The sequence below is a fragment of the Pelobates fuscus genome, chromosome 8, assembly GCF_036172605.1.
Source record: "Pelobates fuscus isolate aPelFus1 chromosome 8, aPelFus1.pri, whole genome shotgun sequence".
Lineage (NCBI taxonomy): Eukaryota > Metazoa > Chordata > Amphibia > Anura > Pelobatidae > Pelobates > Pelobates fuscus.
Window position 1 is genome coordinate 179612552 of NC_086324.1, and position 20079 is coordinate 179632630.

The window sequence follows — 20079 nt, forward strand, 5'->3', positions numbered from 1 at the left end:
GAGAGGCAGCCAGAGATACAGCCATACTGTGTGAGAGACAGCCAGAGATACAGCCATACTGTGTGAGAGACAGCCATACTGTGTGAGAGACAGCCATACTGTGTGAGAGACGGCCAGAGATACAGCCAGAGATACAGCCATACTGTGTGAGAGGCAGCCAGAGATACAGCCATACTGTGTGAGAGGCAGCCAGAGATACAGCCATACTGTGTGAGATACAGCCATACTGTGTGAGATACAGCCATACTGTGTGAGAGACAGCCATACTGTGTGAGAGACGGCCAGAGATACAGCCAGAGATACAGCCATACTGTGTGAGAGACAGCCAGAGATACAGCCATACTGTGTGAGAGACAGCCAGAGATACAGCCATACTGTGTGAGAGACAGCCAGAGATACAGCCATACTGTGTGAGAGGCAGCCAGAGATACAGCCATACTGTGTGAGAGGCAGCCAGAGATACAGCCATACTGTGTGAGAGACAGCCAGAGATACAGCCATACTGTGTGAGAGACAGCCATACTGTGCGAGAGGCGGCCAGAGATACAGCCATACTGTGTGAGAGACAGCCAGAGATACAGCCATACTGTGTGAGAGACAGCCATACTGTGTGAGAGGCAGCCAGAGATACAGCCATACTGTGTGAGAGGCAGCCAGAGATACAGCCATACTGTGTGAGAGACAGCCAGAGATACAGCCATACTGTGAGAGAGACAGCCAGAGATACAGCCATACTGTGCGAGAGGCAGCCAGAGATACAGCCATACTGTGTGAGAGGCGGCCAGAGATACAGCCATACTGTGCGAGAGGCGGCCAGAGATACAGCCATACTGTGCGAGAGGCGGCCAGAGATACAGCCATACTGTGTGAGAGGCAGCCAGAGATACAGCCATACTGTGTGAGAGGCAGCCAGAGATACAGCCATACTGTGCGAGAGACAGCCAGAGATACAGCCATACTGTGCGAGAGGCAGCCAGAGATACAGCCATACTGTGCGAGAGGCGGCCAGAGATACAGCCATACTGTGCGAGAGGCAGCCAGAGATACAGCCATACTGTGTGAGAGGCAGCCAGAGATACAGCCATACTGTGTGAGAGGCAGCCAGAGATACAGCCATACTGTGTGAGAGACAGCCAGAGATACAGCCATACTGTGTGAGAGGCAGCCAGAGATACAGCCATACTGTGTGAGAGACAGCCAGAGATACAGCCATACTGTGCGAGAGGCAGCCAGAGATACAGCCATACTGTGCGAGAGGCAGCCAGAGATACAGCCATACTGTGCGAGAGGCAGCCAGAGATACAGCCATACTGTGCGAGAGGCAGCCAGAGATACAGCCATACTGTGCGAGAGGCAGCCAGAGATACAGCCATACTGTGCGAGAGGCAGCCAGAGATACAGCCATACTGTGCGAGAGGCAGCCAGAGATACAGCCATACTGTGCGAGAGGCAGCCAGAGATACAGCCATACTGTGCGAGAGGCAGCCAGAGATACAGCCATACTGTGCGAGAGGCAGCCAGAGATACAGCCATACTGTGCGAGAGGCAGCCAGAGATACAGCCATACTGTGCGAGAGGCAGCCAGAGATACAGCCATACTGTGCGAGAGGCAGCCATACTGTGCGAGAGGCAGCCATACTGTGCGAGAGGCAGCCATACTGCGCGAGAGGCGGCCAGAGATACAGCCATACTGCGCGAGAGGCGGCCAGAGATACAGCCATACTGCGCGAGAGGCGGCCAGAGATACAGCCATACTGCGCGAGAGGCGGCCAGAGATACAGCCATACTGCGCGAGAGGCGGCCAGAGATACAGCCATACTGCGCGAGAGGCGGCCAGAGATACAGCCATACTGCGCGAGAGGCGGCCAGAGATACAGCCATACTGCGCGAGAGGCGGCCAGAGATACAGCCATACTGCGCGAGAGGCGGCCAGAGATACAGCCATACTGCGCGAGAGGCGGCCAGAGATACAGCCATACTGCGCGAGAGGCGGCCAGAGATACAGCCATACTGCGCGAAACATGCAGGTAGTCCTCTGCATAATGATTGTAGTTGTAGAATATATTAAAAGTGACACTATAGTCCCCAAAACAATTTTAGTTTTGGTGTACACATCATGCCCCTCTAGTCTTGCTGCTCAATTCAATGCCATTTAGGAGCTAAATCACTTTTGTTTCCGTTTACGCAGCCCTAGCCATACCTCCCCTGGCTGTGACTTACACAGCCTGCATGAAAAGAAAATTATTTCATTTTCAATCAGATACTTTAAATGTTATATTTTTTTTTCTCCTGCTCTGTAAACTCAACTTTAGACTAGCAATCTATTAACAAAACAGGATTTAAGAAATTCTAAATTAGACAGAATTTGCAATAAAGGAAGTGTAAAAATTAGATTACTCTTTAAAGGAAATGATTCAGAAGGATGTGCAAGTCACATGCAAGGAGGTGTGGCTAGAGCTCGCAAAATAAAGTGATTTAACTTCTAAATGGCAGAGAATTCCATAGTGAGACTGCAGGGGCATGATTTATACACCATAACCGCTTCATTAAGATATAGTTGTTTTGGTTACTATAGTGTCCCTTTAAAACTAAGGATGACCAACTAAACTGGTTAGTCTACTCTAGCCAATAATCTGCAGTTCTCTTATGAATTCAGAATTCAATAAATGAATATCCATCAAAGCATTACAGAGTAGAAAGAGTGTGTGGAAAAAGAAACATTTGACACAAAATCAATCAGTGTTTGTGCTGGTTTCTTTTTGCACGTCTCATCAGGACTCCTCCGTGAAGGCCATTTGTGACTTTGACATGTCGGGTGGATCCAGGATGATTTGCACGGAGCGGTATGGTTCTGGTTTTTCTCAACGCTACTTCCATGGAAAGAATGGGGCCCTGGTGTGTCAGAGAGAAGGTGCACAAAAGACTTATGGCTCACTGAAAGATGTTTTTGTGGTAAGATGTGACCGATTTACCTCTGTGTCTATCTTTAGAGTTACAGTCCCAGCTGTGACTGTACAATCTGTTACTCCGTCAAGCATTCCCTTCTTCCCATAAAATAAAATCACCAAGTAATCCACAGAGTAATAACTTGCTGGTCTCGCCAAATAATCCACACATGAGCCAAAGCTTAATGCTGGAACAAGACTGATTTACTGGCACACAGAACTCACAATTTATGCAACACAAACCTCCTCCTCTGGGCCAGGCTAGATAATTGAGTTTTAGCAATATACATAGCTCAATTATCTGCTGGCCAGAACATTTACAGTTTAACATACTTTTTACCTAACATTCATAACTATAAAACCATACATCACATTCACATAAAAATGACATATTCACAATCAATCCATTCAGGGGAACAACATATTAAAAAATGGCATGATTCAGACCAGGGGTTCAAAAGTTAGTAAAAGTATCTTTTGTCCCTTACTGGCAGCATGGCAATCTGGTTTAAACAGGTTTTACAGAGGCCTCTTTCCTGGAGACAATGGGAAAAGTAATCCAATTATCCAGGGCTAGAGGCAGACTCCATTGAGCACATGGTTGCAAAAAGACATAAAACACTTTAAAATACATAAAGTCACCTTTTACACATAACACACAGACATTTCTTTTATACATTTTAAACCGAACAGATACAGGTGTTTAAACAGCAGGGAGAGGGTTTAACTGAGGGCCCACAGGCAAGTACATGGAAAATCCTTCACACCAGCTTGCTGCCATTTTACATATATCGGCAGGATTTGTTTAGTTATAAGGCAAAGTCATATGGAATTGGTAATGTTTGCTCCAATTAGGGTTTTACTAAATTGAATCATAATGGAGGTGAAAAAAGAATTGGAAATGTCAGGGTACCTGTAGTCTCTACCTCTGATAAGAGGAGAGACTTAGACGTTTTCCCGTTCAGAAGGGCTGTTTCCTCGCGGTCCCTCCGGTCGGTTACACGCCGGCCGCGAGGGATCCACGCCCTTTTATGACGTGACGCTCAGTAGCCGACGTCATGACGCCAAGCCGGCTCGATCTGTCACTCAAACCCTGAACACGAACCAGGACTCGTCGGGGGCGTGATTACCTCCTAGAACCGGGGTATTTAATAGAGCTTGCCGCATTTGCTCATTGCCCTGTCGTGGTTCTAGCCAGTCTAGTCACTCAGTGCTCTTGTATGTCTATTGTCTCTTTGGTTCTGACCCGGCTTGTTTGTATCACTCTGCTTATCTCTGTTATCCTTTGACCCGGCTTGTCTCTCGCTTACCTGTCTTCTCGTTCCCTCGACCTCGGCTTGTCTCTGACCATTCTCTACTTACTCCTTACGTTAAGTCCGGCCATTCTAAGGTCCGGTATACGTACCTACTACACTTTGTACTCTGCGTGTTGGATCCCTGTCCCGATCCTGACATTACGACAGGGCCAATGGATCCTGCAGGTACAAGTAGTCAGCTTGGCCCTTCCGATCCTAGGTTTGACGCCATGGAACATAGAATGGATCAGATGGCCTTAGCGCTACAGGCGTTATTATCTCGTCCTAATAACCCACCAGAAGAGATGCGTAATAATTCTATCTCCCCTGTAAGTTCAGGTTTAGAGGTAGCCACTGTAGGTGCCTCCTCTCGTATTACCCCTGTTGCGCCTTAGACAAGATAACCAAACTCTTGTGGAGTATGCACTAGAGTTCAGGTCCTTGGCGGCAGAAGTTAAGTGGAATGAACAGGCTTATATAGACGTATTTTTAAACGGATTATCAGATGTAATACTTGATGAGGTTGCTACTAGAGAGCTTCCTGAGAATTTGGAGGATTTAATTTCTTTTATCTCTCGCATTGATGAACGCTTAAGAGAGAGAGAGAACACTCGAGATAGAACCTGTAGACCTTCCTTCAAACTAGCTTCCTCATTTCCAAGCCCTGAGATCAAAACCTTACCTTTTCCCGAACCTATGCAGATAGGCAATACTCATCTCTCAGAAGAGGAGAGACAGTACAGGAGAAGGGAGGGGCTGTGTATGTACTGTGGAGTCAGAGGCCACTTAAGACTAAATTGTCCTAATCGATCGGGAAACGCTCGCACCTAAGTCTCTCTAGAGGACAGGTCTTAGGTGTTTCTATTTTGTCCTCTACTCATAATTATAAAGATCATAGGCTTGTGCTACCCGTTTCCTTAACTTGGGAGAGGGGAGTAGTAGAGACTGTGGCATTGATAGATTCCGGAGCTGCTGAGAGCTTTATCGACCAAGTTTTTGTCACTAAACACACTATTCCATCTCAGTTAAGGGAGACGCCCTTGGCCGTTGAGGCCATAGATGGTAGACCTTTAGTTGAGCCTGTGATTTTTCGTGAAGCCATACCCGTTAACTTAACTGTTGGTATTTTACACGAGGAAGACATATCTCTGTTACTCATTTCATCTCCTTCTGTTCCCATAGTCCTGGGGTATTCTTGGTTAAAGAGACATAACCCTATTATTGATTGGGAATTAGGGGAGATAATCTCATGGGGTCAGAATTGTCAGGAGAAGTGTTTACAGAAAGTCTCACCGCTTTGCATAGTTAATGCATCCACTCAGTCTACCGACCCTACAGAAGTACAAATACCGCCACTGTATCTGGACTTAAAGGCGGTATTTGACAAAAAGAAGGCCGATACTTTACCCCCACACAGGTCCTTTGATTGTAAGATTAATCTACTCCCTGGTACCATGCCTCCCAGGGGCAATGTATACCCTTTGTCTACCAAAGAGAACTTAGTCCTAGAGGAGTATATTCGTGAAAATCTAGACAAAGGATTTATTAGGAGATCTTCCTCCCCTGCCGGGGCTGTTTTTTTTTTTTGTTAAAAAGAAGGATGGTACGCTGAGACCTTGCATTGACTACCGAGGTTTGAACAAAATAACCGTTCGAAATGCCTACCCGATTCCTTTGATTACCGAGCTCTTTGATTGTTTAAAGGGTTCCAAGATTTTCACCAAGTTAGATCTCAGAGGGGCATATAACTTGGTGAGGATTCAGCAGGGCCACGAGTGGATGACGGCGTTCAACACTCGATATGGGCACTACGAGTATACCGTAATGCCTTTTGGTCTCTGCAATGCGCCGGCAGTATTTCAGGACTTGATCAATGAAGTTCTTAGGGAGTTTCAACATGACTGCGTTATTGTATACCTGGATGATATTCTTATACATTCTAGGGACATTGAGACTCACCACAGACAAGTCAGAAGGGTTTTGCGTAAACTTCTTCAACATGGCTTGTACTGCAAACTGGAGAAATGTAGTTTTGATCAGTCTCAGACAAACTTTCTTGGTTATGTGATTTCTGGGGAAGGGTTTAAGAGGGATCCGGATAAACTCCAGTCCATTTTAGACTGGCCCTTACCTAAAGGTCTCAAGGCCATTCAGAGGTTTATTGGATTCTCCAATTATTATAGGCGCTTCATTAAGGGTTACTCGTCAATTATTGCTCCTATCACCAATATGACCAGACAGGGGGCTGACACTAAGAATTGGTCTACTGAAGCACTGCTTGCTTTCAAAACACTCAAAGAACTTTTTGCTTCCGCACCAATTTTAGTTCACCCTGATACTACTCTGCCTTTCCTACTCGAAGTAGACGCCTCAGAGACGGGTGTAGGCGCTATCCTGTCCCAAAGGTTAGGTGTGGATAAACCATTACATCCATGTGGTTTTTTTTTTTCCAAAAAGCTATCTGGCCCGGAGAGCAGATATGACATTGGTGACAGGGAACTACTAGCAGTTATCATGGCTTTAAAGGAGTGGAGACATTTATTGGAAGGGACCTTACATCCTGTTACTATTTTGACGGACCACAAGAACTTGTCCTATATTGGGGAGGCCAAGCGATTATCCTCCAGGCAAGCTCGTTGGTCTTTATTTCTCACCCATTTCAATTACGTACTCACTTATAGACCTGGTTCTAAGAATTCTAAAGCCGATGCTTTGTCTCGCCAATATGAACCTTCTACTGTGTCTGAGCCAGTGTTGTCCTCTATAGTCCCCAAGTGCAATATTATCGCCAACACAAGTCTTAAAATTCATTCTCCACTGCTTGACCGAATCATGAAGTTGCAACATCTGGCGCCTGGGCAGACTCCTGTGGCAAGACACTTCGTTCCTCCTGAACTCCAAAGGGAGCTCTTACAGTGTTTCCACGAGAGTAAGGTGGCGGGGCATCCTGGAATTCGCAAGACATATTCCTTAATCTCTAAAGATTTCTGGTGGCTTCTTTACGAAAGGATATTAAGGATTTCATTGCAGTGTGTGAGATGGGATACCTTCCGAAATTATTTCTGATAGAGGTTCCCAATTTGTTTCACGTTTCTGGAGATCCTTCTGTTCTCAACTGGGCATCAAATTGAATTTTTCTTCTGCTTATCACCCTCAGTCTAACGGAGCTGCTGAAGTACTAATCAAAAAATTGAACAATATTTGCGTTGTTTTGTCTCCGAACATCAGGACGATTGGGTCGGTTTGATTCCTTGGGCAGAGTTCGCACACAATAATCTTGTTTGTGATTCCACTCGTTCTAGCCCCTTTTTCATGAATTATGGCTTTCATCCTTCCATTCTTCCCTCGGTCTCTCCTTCCCAAGGGGTACCGTCGGTTGATGTTCATGTTGCCAATCTGAGGAAGTTGTGGGATCAAACTCGACAAATTCTCCTACATAATTCCATGTTGTTCAAGAAACACGCTGATAAACGCAGAAGGGCGGCTCCTGTTTTTGTTCCTGGTGATAGGGTATGGTTGAGTACAAAAAACATCAGTTTAAAGGTTCCTTCTATGAAGTTCGCTCCTCGTTACATTGGTCCTTACAGGGTCCTGGCTCGTATTAACCCGGTTGCGTATCGTCTAGTACTTCCATTTGCCTTACGCATCCCTAACTCTTTTCATGTTTCCTTGCTGAAACCGTTAATTTGCAACAGATTTTCCTCCACTATTTCCCCCCCTCGCTCTGTTCAGGTTGAGGGTCAGGAGGAGTACGAGATCAACTCCATCATCGATTCTCGAATTTCTCGAGGGAAGTTACAGTATCTTGTCGACTGGAAGGGATATGGTCCTGAGGAGAGGACTTGGGTACCTCAGGAGGATGTTCATGCTCCTCGCCTCCGCAGGGCTTTTCACTCCCGCTTTCCATCTCGTCCCGGTTGCTTCCGCCCGGTGGGCGTTTCTGAGGGGGGGGGGGTACTGTCAGGGTACCTGTAGTCTCTACCTCTGATAAGAGGAGAGACTTAGACGTTTTCCCGTTCAGAAGGGCTGTTTCCTCCGTTCCTCGCGGTCCCTCCGGTCGGTTACACGCCGGCCGCGAGGGATCCACGCCCTTTTATGACGTGACGCTCAGTAGCCGACGTCATGACGCCAAGCCGGCTCGATCTGTCACTCAAACCCTGAACACGAACCAGGACTCGTCGGGGGCGTGATTACCTCCTAGAACCGGGGTATTTAATAGAGCTTGCCGCATTTGCTCATTGCCCTGTCGTGGTTCTAGCCAGTCTAGTCACTCAGTGCTCTTGTATGTCTATTGTCTCTTTGGTTCTGACCCGGCTTGTTTGTATCACTCTGCTTATCTCTGTTATCCTTTGACCCGGCTTGTCTCTCGCTTACCTGTCTTCTCGTTCCCTCGACCTCGGCTTGTCTCTGACCATTCTCTACTTACTCCTTACGTTAAGTCCGGCCATTCTAAGGTCCGGTATACGTACCTACTACACTTTGTACTCTGCGTGTTGGATCCCTGTCCCGATCCTGACAGGAAATCACTTCAATTTTGCTTATTTACCAACTTTCCTATGTTTTCTCATTCCCTTAGTAATCAGCCTGTTTGGGGATTTACTAAATACAAAAATACACATTTTTGCTTTTTTTCTTGAGGCCATAAACTCACTTTTACAATGTTTTATAATTAGTCTACCACCGCAGACTTGCACCATTAAATTACTGATAAAGTGTGTCTGTCCCCAGAACCCCAGTAGTGACCGCCAGCTGCCCTCAGCCTCTCCCTGTGACCATAATCACTTAGGCTATATAGTGAGCTAAGGATTTATATAGTGTGTCTGTTCCCAGAACCCCAGTACTGACCGCCAGCTGCCCTCAGCCTCTCCCTGTCACCATAATCACTTAGGCTATATAGTGAGATAAGGATTTATATAGTGTGTCTGTCCCCAGAACCCCAGTACTGACCGCCAGCTGCCCTCAGCCTCTCCCTGTCACCATAATCACTTAGGCTATATAGTGAGATAAGGATTTATATAGTGTGTCTGTCCCCAGAACCCCAGTACTGACCGCCAGCTGCCCTCAGCCTCTCTCCCTGTCACCATAATCACTTAGTCTATATAGTGAGATAAGGATTTATATAGTGTGTCTGTCCCCAGAACCCCAGTACTGACCGCCAGCTGCCCTCAGCCTCTCCCTGTCACCATAATCACTTAGGCTATATAGTGAGATAAGGATTTATATAGTGTGTCTGTCCCCAGAACCCCAGTACTGACCGCCAGCTGCCCTCAGCCTCTCTCCCTGTCACCATAATCACTTAGTCTATATAGTGAGATAAGGATTTATATAGTGTGTCTGTCCCCAGAACCCCAGTACTGACCGCCAGCTGCCCTCAGCCTCTCCCTGTCACCATAATCACTTAGTCTATATAGTGAGATAAGGATTTATATAGTGTGTCTGTCCCCAGAACCCCAGTACTGACCGCCAGCTGCCCTCAGCCTCTCCCTGTCACCATAATCACTTAGGCTATATAGTGAGATAAGGATTTATATAGTGTCTGTCCCCAGAACCCCAGTACTGACCGCCAGCTGCCCTCAGCCTCTCCCTGTCACCATAATCACTTAGTCTATATAGTGAGATAAGGATTTATATAGTGTCTGTCCCCAGAACCCCAGTACTGACCGCCAGCTGCCCTCAGCCTCTCCCTGTCACCATAATCACTTAGGCTATATAGTGAGATAAGGATTTATATAGTGTCTGTCCCCAGAACCCCAGTACTGACCACCAGCTGCCCTCAGCCTCTCCCTGTCACCATAATCACTTAGGCTATATAGTGAGATAAGGATTTATATAGTGTGTCTGTCCCCAGAACCCCAGTACTGACCGCCAGCTGTCCTCAGCCTCTCCCTGTCACCATAATCACTTAGGCTATATAGTGAGATAAGGATTTATATAGTGTCTGTCCCCAGAACCCCAGTACTGACCGCCAGCTGCCCTCAGCCTCTCCCTGTCACCATAATCACTTGGGCTATATAGTGAGATAAGGATTTATATAGTGTCTGTCCCCAGAACCCCAGTACTGACCGCCAGCTGCCCTCAGCCTCTCCCTGTCACCATAATCACTTAGGCTATATAGTGAGATAAGGATTTATATAGTGTCTGTCCCCAGAACCCCAGTACTGACCGCCAGCTGCCCTCAGCCTCTCCCTGTCACCATAATCACTTAGGCTATATAGTGAGATAAGGATTTATATAGTGTCTGTCCCCAGAACCCCAGTACTGACCGCCAGCTGCCCTCAGCCTCTCCCTGTCACCATAATCACTTAGTCTATATAGTGAGATAAGGATTTATATAGTGTTTGTCCCCAGAACCCAGTACTGACCGCCAGCTGCCCTCAGCCTCTCCCTGTCACCATAATCACTTAGGCTATATAGTGAGCTATGGATTTATATAGTGTCTGTTCCCAGAACCCCAGTACTGACCGCCAGCTGCCCTCAGCCTCTCCCTGTCACCATAATCACTTAGTCTATATAGTGAGATAAGGATTTATATAGTGTCTGTTCCCAGAACCCAGTACTGACCGCCAGCTGCCCTCAGCCTCTCCCTGTCACCATAATCACTTAGGCTATATAGTGAGATAAGGATTTATATAGTGTCTGTCCCCAGAACACCAGTACTGACCGCTAGCTGCCCTCAGCCTCTCCCTGTCACCATAATCACTTAGTCTATATAGTGAGATAAGGATTTATATAGTGTGTCTGTCCCCAGAACCCCAGTACTGACCGCCAGCTGCCCTCAGCCTCTCCCTGTCACCATAATCACTTAGGCTATATAGTGAGCTAAGGATTTATATAGTGTGTCTGTTCCCAGAACCCCAGTACTGACCGCCAGCTGCCCTCAGCCTCTCCCTGTCACCATAATCACTTAGGCTATATAGTGAGCTAAGGATTTATATAGTGTGTCTGTTCCCAGAACCCCAGTACTGACCGCCAGCTGCCCTCAGCCTCTCCCTGTCACCATAATCACTTAGTCTATATAGTGAGATAAGGATTTATATAGTGTGTCTGTTCCCAGAACCCCAGTACTGACCGCCAGCTGCCCTCAGCCTCTCCCTGTCACCATAATCACTTAGTCTATATAGTGAGATAAGGATTTATATAGTGTCTGTTCCCAGAACCCAGTACTGACCGCCAGCTGCCCTCAGCCTCTCCCTGTCACCATAATCACTTGGGCTATATAGTGAGATAAGGATTTATATAGTGTCTGTTCCCAGAACCCCAGTACTGACCGCCAGCTGCCCTCAGCCTCTCCCTGTCACCATAATCACTTAGGCTATATAGTGAGATAAGGATTTATATAGTGTCTGTCCCCAGAACCCCAGTACTGACCGCTAGCTGCCCTCAGCCTCTCCCTGTCACCATAATCACTTAGTCTATATAGTGAGATAAGGATTTATATAGTGTGTCTGTCCCCAGAACCCCAGTACTGACCGCCAGCTGCCCTCAGCCTCTCCCTGTCACCATAATCACTTAGGCTATATAGTGAGATAAGGATTTATATAGTGTGTCTGTCCCCAGAACCCCAGTACTGACCGCCAGCTGCCCTCAGCCTCTCTCCCTGTCACCATAATCACTTAGTCTATATAGTGAGATAAGGATTTATATAGTGTGTCTGTCCCCAGAACCCCAGTACTGACCGCCAGCTGCCCTCAGCCTCTCCCTGTCACCATAATCACTTAGGCTATATAGTGAGCTAAGGATTTATATAGTGTGTCTGTTCCCAGAACCCCAGTACTGACCGCCAGCTGCCCTCAGCCTCTCCCTGTCACCATAATCACTTAGGCTATATAGTGAGCTAAGGATTTATATAGTGTGTCTGTTCCCAGAACCCCAGTACTGACCGCCAGCTGCCCTCAGCCTCTCCCTGTCACCATAATCACTTAGTCTATATAGTGAGATAAGGATTTATATAGTGTGTCTGTTCCCAGAACCCCAGTACTGACCGCCAGCTGCCCTCAGCCTCTCCCTGTCACCATAATCACTTAGTCTATATAGTGAGATAAGGATTTATATAGTGTTTGTCCCCAGAACCCAGTACTGACCGCCAGCTGCCCTCAGCCTCTCTCCCTGTCACCATAATCACTTAGGCTATATAGTGAGATAAGGATTTATATAGTGTGTCTGTCCCCAGAACCCAGTACTGACCGCCAGCTGCCCTCAGCCTCTCCCTGTCACCATAATCACTTAGGCTATATAGTGAGATAAGGATTTATATATTGTGTCTAACCCCAGTACTGACCAGCTGCCCTCAGCCTCTCCCTGTCACCAGAAACACTTAGGCTATATAGTGAGATAAGGATTTATATAGTGTGTCTGTCCCCAGAACCCCAGTACTGACCGCCAGCTGCCCTCAGCCTCTCCCTGTCACCATAATCACTTAGGCTATATAGTGAGATAAGGATTTATATATTGTGTCTAACCCCAGTACTGACCAGCTGCCCTCAGCCTCTCCCTGTCACCATAATCACTTAGGCTATATAGTGAGATAAGGATTTATATAGTGTGTCTGTCCCCAGAACCCCAGTACTGACCGCCAGCTGTCCTCAGCCTCTCCCTGTCACCATAATCACTTAGGCTATATAGTGAGATAAGGATTTATATAGTGTCTGTCCCCAGAACCCCAGTACTGACCGCCAGCTGCCCTCAGCCTCTCCCTGTCACCATAATCACTTGGGCTATATAGTGAGATAAGGATTTATATAGTGTCTGTCCCCAGAACCCCAGTACTGACCGCCAGCTGCCCTCAGCCTCTCCCTGTCACCATAATCACTTAGGCTATATAGTGAGATAAGGATTTATATAGTGTCTGTCCCCAGAACCCCAGTACTGACCGCCAGCTGCCCTCAGCCTCTCCCTGTCACCATAATCACTTAGGCTATATAGTGAGATAAGGATTTATATAGTGTCACCATAATCCCTGTCACCATAATCACTTAGGATTCACAGGAGGGATATTTAAATTCACTAATCTTTTCTAATCATTGCCCTGTCGTGGTTTCCCTTTGCTGGTTATCTGAGAGTGTGTTCCTGATCGTGTTTCTGTGGTTGTTGACTTTGGCTTTGTTCTGACTTCCCTGAACTTTGGTATTCCTGACTACTGGCTATTCCTTGCAACTGTGTTTCGTTCTGTGTTCCTGACCTCGGCTACTATTTCGTCTACTCTCTGGTACGTTAAGTCCGGCCATTCTAAGTTCCGGTTAGACGTTATCCTTATTCCTAAGTGTGAAGCTAATACTGCATGTTGGATCAGTTGTAATCCTGACACCTTTCCTCCCTCAAGTGTTGCTACTCCCATGTCTGTCTCCCTCTAAGTCAAAAGTGCCACCATCATCTCGCAGGATCGCTGCCTGGGTGTTCTCTTTAACTCCAACCTCTCCTTCACCTCTCATGTCCAGTCGTTGGCCAAATCCTGCTGCATCCGCCCCTAGTTAACACCAGACTCAGCTAAGGGGCTGGTCCATGCCATTGTTCTTTCTCGCCTTGATTGCTGCAATCCCCTTCTCAGTGGTCTTACGTGTTCCTAGAATGCACTGCTGCAATCTATAATGAATGCAGCGGCGAGGCTCATTTTCCTGTCCACCCATGCCTCCCTCCTCTGTCAGTCCCTACATCGGCTTCCAGTTAGATGTAGGGCTCAATTTAAGATTCTGGTGCTTGCTTATAAGTCCCTACATCAGGGGTAGGCAACCTATGACACGTGTGCCATGCATGGCACTTGAGGTGCCTTTGCACGGCACTCAAAGCTGCTAGAGCCAAATCAGGAGTCCCAGTGAAACTTCAGATATCTGCTAATTCGAAAAGATGGTGATGGACAATGTATTATCAATTTATTTAAATGTATGCATTGCAGCACGTAGAGAAAGTGAGCTCAGATCCCTTCCTCCCAGCACTTGTGCAAGGGAATCCGCACTGTAGTACAGAAGCCGCAGCTGCTGTTGCAGCTCCTGTCCATGAGCTGTGCCTGGTCCCCACTGGAACCCACACTGCTAGATATACACAGAGCTGCAGAGCCCCTCATACAAATAATACAAACAGCCCTCACACAAACGCAATCCGCACAAACTCAACAACAACGACATTCCACATACAGGCACACAACCCCACATGCAATTCCCCAAACTGCCCCACACATACACACACTACCAAATATACAATGTGACATATCTAGCCACACACACAATTCCACAAGCAGCCCACTTTCATAGGTACACAACACCACAAACTACTCAAGGACATATACAATATAATAGCTCAAATACAACGATACAAAGAAACTGCAGTATAAATAAAACAAGCCGAATACGGCAGCATGCACACCTCGTTACAGAACATCACAATCTTATTTTGTCACAGTGCTGCTAAAAGGTTGCCTACCCCTGCCCTACATAATGCAGCTCCAACCTACCTATCCTCCCTAAACACCTATACACAATTATGTCCCTCCGAGGCCCCTGCGCTCTGCCGAAAATCTACGTCTATCCTGTGTCTGTTCTCCCACATCTGATGCTCACTTCCAAGACTTCTCCAGGGCTGCATCTTTTCTGTGGAACTCCCTTCCCTTCTCCATAAGACTTTCACCCAGTCTCCACTCCTTCAAAAATAATTGAAAACACTCTTCTTCAGAAAAGCATATCGTTTAAACTGTTAACGTTTATTTTATTTCCCTACCTTCCCCTGCATGACTCCTCTGCTGCAACTGTCAAACATAACCTACTAAGTTCTCAGTTAAAACTTTTCTAGCAACCTATTTCATTACCCCTACTTATACCCTTTGTGTCACATTACCCCACTCCCTCTAACATGTAAACTCACTGAGCAGGGCCCTCAATCCCTCTGTTACTGTGTCACATTACCCCACTCCCTCTAACATGTAAACTCACTGAGCAGGCCCTCAATCCCTCTGTTACTGTGTCACTATACCCCACTCCCTCTAACATGTAAACTCACTGAGCAGGGCCTCAATCCCTCTGTTACTGTGTCACTATACCCCACTCCCTCTAACATGTAAACTCACTGAGCAGGCCCTCAATCCCCCTGTTACTGTGTCACTATACCCCACTCCCTCTAGCATGTAACCTCACTGAGCAGGGCCTCAATCCCTCTGTTACTGTGTCACTATACCCCACTGCCTCTAACATGTAAACTCACTGAGCAGGGCCTCAATCCCTCTGTTACTGTGTCACTATACCCCACTCCCTCTAACATGTAAACTCACTGAGCAGGGCCCTCAATCCCTCTGTTACTGTGTCACTATACCCCACTCCCTCTAACATGTAAACTCACTGAGCAGGCCCCTCAATCCCTCTGTTACTGTGTCACTATACCCCACTCCCTCTAACATGTAAACTCACTGAGCAGGGCCCTCAATCCCTCTGTTACTGTGTCACATTACCCCACTCCCTCTAACATGTAAACTCACTGAGCAGGGCCCTCAATCCCTCTGTTACTGTGTCACTATACCCCACCCCCTCTAACATGTAAGCTCACTGAGCAGGGCCCTCAATCCCTCTGTTACTGTGTCACTATACCCCACTCCCTCTAACATGTAAACTCACTGAGCAGGGCCCTCAATCCCTCTGTTACTGTGTCACATTACCCCACTCCCTCTAACATGTAAACTCACTGAGCAGGGCCCTCAATCCCTCTGTTACTGTGTCACTATACCCCACCCCCTCTAACATGTAAACTCACTGAGCAGGGCCCTCAATCCCTCTGTTACTGTGTCACTATACCCCACTCCCTCTAACATGTAAACTCACTGAGCAGGGCCCTCAATCCCTCTGTTACTGTGTCACTATACCCCACTCCCTCTAACATGTAAACTCACTGAGCAGGCCCTCAATCCCTCTGTTACTGTGTCACTATACCCCACTCCCTCTAGCATGTAAGCTCATTGAGCAGGGCCCTCAACCCCTCTGTTACTGTGTCACTATACCCCACTCCCTCTAACATGTAACCTCACTGAGCAGGGCCTCAATCCCTCTGTTACTGTGTCCCTATACCCCACTCCCTCTAGCATGTAAGCTCATTGAGCAGGGCCCCCAACCCCTCTGTTACTGTGTCACTATACCCCACTCCCTCTAACATGTAACCTCACTGAGCAGGGCCTCAATCCCTCTGTTACTGTGTCCCTATACCCCACTCCCTCTAGCATGTAAGCTCACTGAGCAGGGCCCTCAATCCCTCTGTTACTGTGTCACTATACCCCACTCCCTCTAACATGTAAACTCACTGAGCAGGGCCCTCAATCCCTCTGTTACTGTGTCACTATACCCCACTCCCTCTAACATGTAAACTCACTGAGCAGGGCCCTCAATCCCTCTGTTACTGTGTCACTATACCCCACTCCCTCTAACATGTAAACTCTGAGCAGGACCCTCAATCCCTCTGTTACTGTGTCACTATACCCCACTCCCTCTAACATGTAAACTCACTGAGCAGGGCCCTCAATCCCTCTGTTACTGTCACTATACCCCTCTCCCTCTAACATGTAAACTCTGAGCAGGCCCTCAATCCCTCTGTTACTGTGTCACTATACCCCACTCCCTCTAACATGTAAACTCACTGAGCAGGGCCCGCAATCCCTCTGTTACTGTGTCACTATACCCCACTCCCTCTAACATGTAAACTCTGAGCAGGGCCTCAATCCCTCTGTTACTGTGTCACTATACCCCACTCCCTCTAACATGTAAACTCTGAGCAGGGCCTCAATCCCTCTGTCACTGTGTCACTATACCCCACTCCCTCTAACATGTAAACTCACTGAGCAGGCCCTCAATCCCTCTGTTACTGTGTCACTATACCCCACTCCCTCTAACATGTAAACTCACTGAGCAGGCCCTCAATCCCTCTGTTACTGTGTCACTATACCTCACTCCCTCTAACATGTAAGCTCACTGAGCAGGCCCTAAATCCCTCCGTTACTGTGTCACTATACCCCACTCCCTCTAACATGTAAACTCTGAGCAGGGCCTCAATCCCTCTGTTACTGTGTCACTATACCCCACTCCCTCTAACATGTAAACTCACTGAGCAGGCCCTCAATCCCTCTGTTACTGTGTCACTATACCCCACTCCCTCTAGCATGTAAACTCACTGAGCAGGGCCTCAATCCCTCTGTTACTGTGTCACTATACCCCACTCCCTCTAACATGTAAACTCACTGAGCAGGTCCCTCAATCCCTCTGTTACTGTGTCACTATACCCCACTCCCTCTAACATGTAAGCTCACTGAGCAGGCCCTCAATCCCTCTGTTACTGTGTCACTATACCCCACTCCCTCTAACATGTAAACTCACTGAGCAGGCCCTCAATCCCTCTGTTACTGTGTCACTATACCCCACTCCCTCTAACATGTAAACTCTGAGCAGGGCCTCAATCCCTCTGTTACTGTGTCACTATACCCCACTCCCTCTAACATGTAAACTCACTGAGCAGGCCCTCAATCCCTCTGTTACTGTGTCACTATACCCCACTCCCTCTAACATGTAAACTCACTGAGCAGGCCCTCAATCCCTCTGTTACTGTGTCACTATACCCCACTCCCTCTAGCATGTAAACTCACTGAGCAGGGCCTCAATCCCTCTGTTACTGTGTCACTATACCCCACTCCCTCTAACATGTAAACTCACTGAGCAGGGCCCTCAATCCCTCTGTTACTGTGTCACTATACCCCACTCCCTCTAACATGTAAGCTCACTGAGCAGGCCCTCAATCCCTCTGTTACTGTGTCACTATACCCCACTCCCTCTAACATGTAAACTCACTGAGCAGGCCCTCAATCCCTCTGTTACTGTGTCACTATACCCCACTCCCTCTAACATGTAAACTCACTGAGCAAGCCCTCAATCCCTCTGTTACTGTCACTATACCCCACTCCCTCTAACATGTAAACTCACTGAGCAGGGCCCTCAATCCCTCTGTTACTGTGTCACTATACCCCACTCCCTCTAACATGTAAACTCACTGAGCAAGCCCTCAATCCCTCTGTTACGGTGTCACTATACCCCACTCCCTCTAACATGTAAACTCACTGAGCAGGGCCCTCAATCCCTCTGTTACTGTCACTATACCCCACTCCCTCTAACATGTAAGCATACTGTGCAGTGCAGGGCCCTCAATCCCTCTGTTACTGTGTCACCATACCCCACTCCCTCTAACATGTAAATTCACTGAGCAAGCCCTCAATCCCTCTGTTACTGTCACTATACCCCACTCCCTCTAACATGTAAACTCACTGAGCAAGCCCTCAATCCCTCTGTTACTGTCACTATACCCCACTCCCTCTAACATGTAAACTCACTGAGCAAGCCCTCAATCCCTCTGTTACTGTCACTATACCCCACTCCCTCTAACATGTAAACTCACTGAGCAGGGCCCTCAATCCCTCTGTTACTGTCACTATACCCCACTCCCTCTAACATGTAAACTCACTGAGCAGGGCCCTCAATCCCTCTGTTACTGTCACTATACCCCACTCCCTCTAACATGTAAGCATACTGTGCAGTGCAGGGCCCTCAATCCCTCTGTTACTGTGTCACCATACCCCACTCCCTCTAACATGTAAATTCACTGAGCAAGCCCTCAATCCCTCTGTTACTGTCACTATACCCCACTCCCTCTAACATGTAAACTCACTGAGCAAGCCCTCAATCCCTCTGTTACTGTCACTATACCCCACTCCCTCTAACATGTAAACTCACTGAGCAGGGCCCTCAATCCCTCTGTTACTGTCACTATACCCCACTCCCTCTAACATGTAAACTCACTGAGCAAGCCCTCAATCCCTCTGTTACTGTCACTATACCCCACTCCCTCTAACATGTAAACTCACTGAGCAAGCCCTCAATCCCTCTGTTACTGTCACTATACCCCACTCCCTCTAACATGTAAATTCACTGAGCAAGCCCTCAATCCCTCTGTTACTGTCACTATACCCCACTCCCTCTAACATGTAAACTCACTGAGCAAGCCCTCAATCCCTCTGTTACTGTCACTATACCCCACTCCCTCTAACATGTAAACTCACTGAGCAAGCCCTCAATCCCTCTGTTACTGTCACTATACCCCACTCCCTCTAACATGTAAACTCACTGAGCAGGGCCCTCAATCCCTCTGTTACTGTGTCACTATACCCCACTCCCTCTAACATGTAAATTCACTGAGCAAGCCCTCAATCCCTCTGTTACTGTGTCACTATACCCCACTCCCGCTAACATGTAAGCTCACTGAGCAGGGCCCTCAATCCCTCTGTTACTGTGTCACTAAACCCCACTCCCGCTAACATGTAAACTCACTGAGCAGGGCCTCAATCCCTCTGTTACTGTGTCACTATACCCCACTCCCTCTAACATGTAAGCATACTGTGCAGGGCCCTCAATCCCTCTGTTACTGTGTCATTATACCCCACTCCCTCTAACATGTAAGCATACTGTGCAGGGCCCTCAATCCCTCTGTTACTGTGTCACTATACCCCACTCCCTCTAACATGTAAGCATACTGTGCAGGGCCCTCAATCCCTCTGTTACTGTGTCACCATACCCCACTCCCTCTAACATGTAAACTCACTGAGCAAGCCCTCAATCCCTCTGTTACTGTCACTATACCTCACTCCCTCTAACATGTAAACTCACTGAGCAGGCCCTCAATCCCTCTGTTACTGTGTCACTATACCCCACTCCCTCTAACATGTAAACTCACTGAGCAGGGCCCTCAATCCCTCTGTTACTGTGTCACTATACCCCACTCCCTCTAACATGTAAACTCACTGTGCAGGGCCCTCAATCCCTCTGTTACTGTGT

The 20079-nt window shown here is 47.5% G+C and overlaps 1 protein-coding gene across 3 annotated transcripts in view; it reads left to right on the forward strand.

Annotated features, from left to right (window-relative positions):
* The first annotated feature begins 1150 nt into the window (after nucleotides 1-1150).
* The window catches only part of RUSF1 (RUS family member 1), a 60740-nt gene continuing 41811 nt past the window's right edge, over nucleotides 1151-20079 (forward strand). The window contains exons 1-2 of one of the 3 annotated variants that reach the window (XM_063429127.1): nucleotides 1151-1186; nucleotides 2776-2952. In XM_063429127.1, coding sequence (XP_063285197.1) covers nucleotides 2809-2952 — 144 coding nt within the window. In that variant the 5' untranslated portion in view covers nucleotides 1151-1186; nucleotides 2776-2808. Of the gene's footprint in view, nucleotides 1187-1492; nucleotides 1601-2771; nucleotides 2953-20079 lie in introns of those variants that run through there. The other 2 variants (XM_063429126.1, XM_063429128.1) reach the window with 2 other exon arrangements.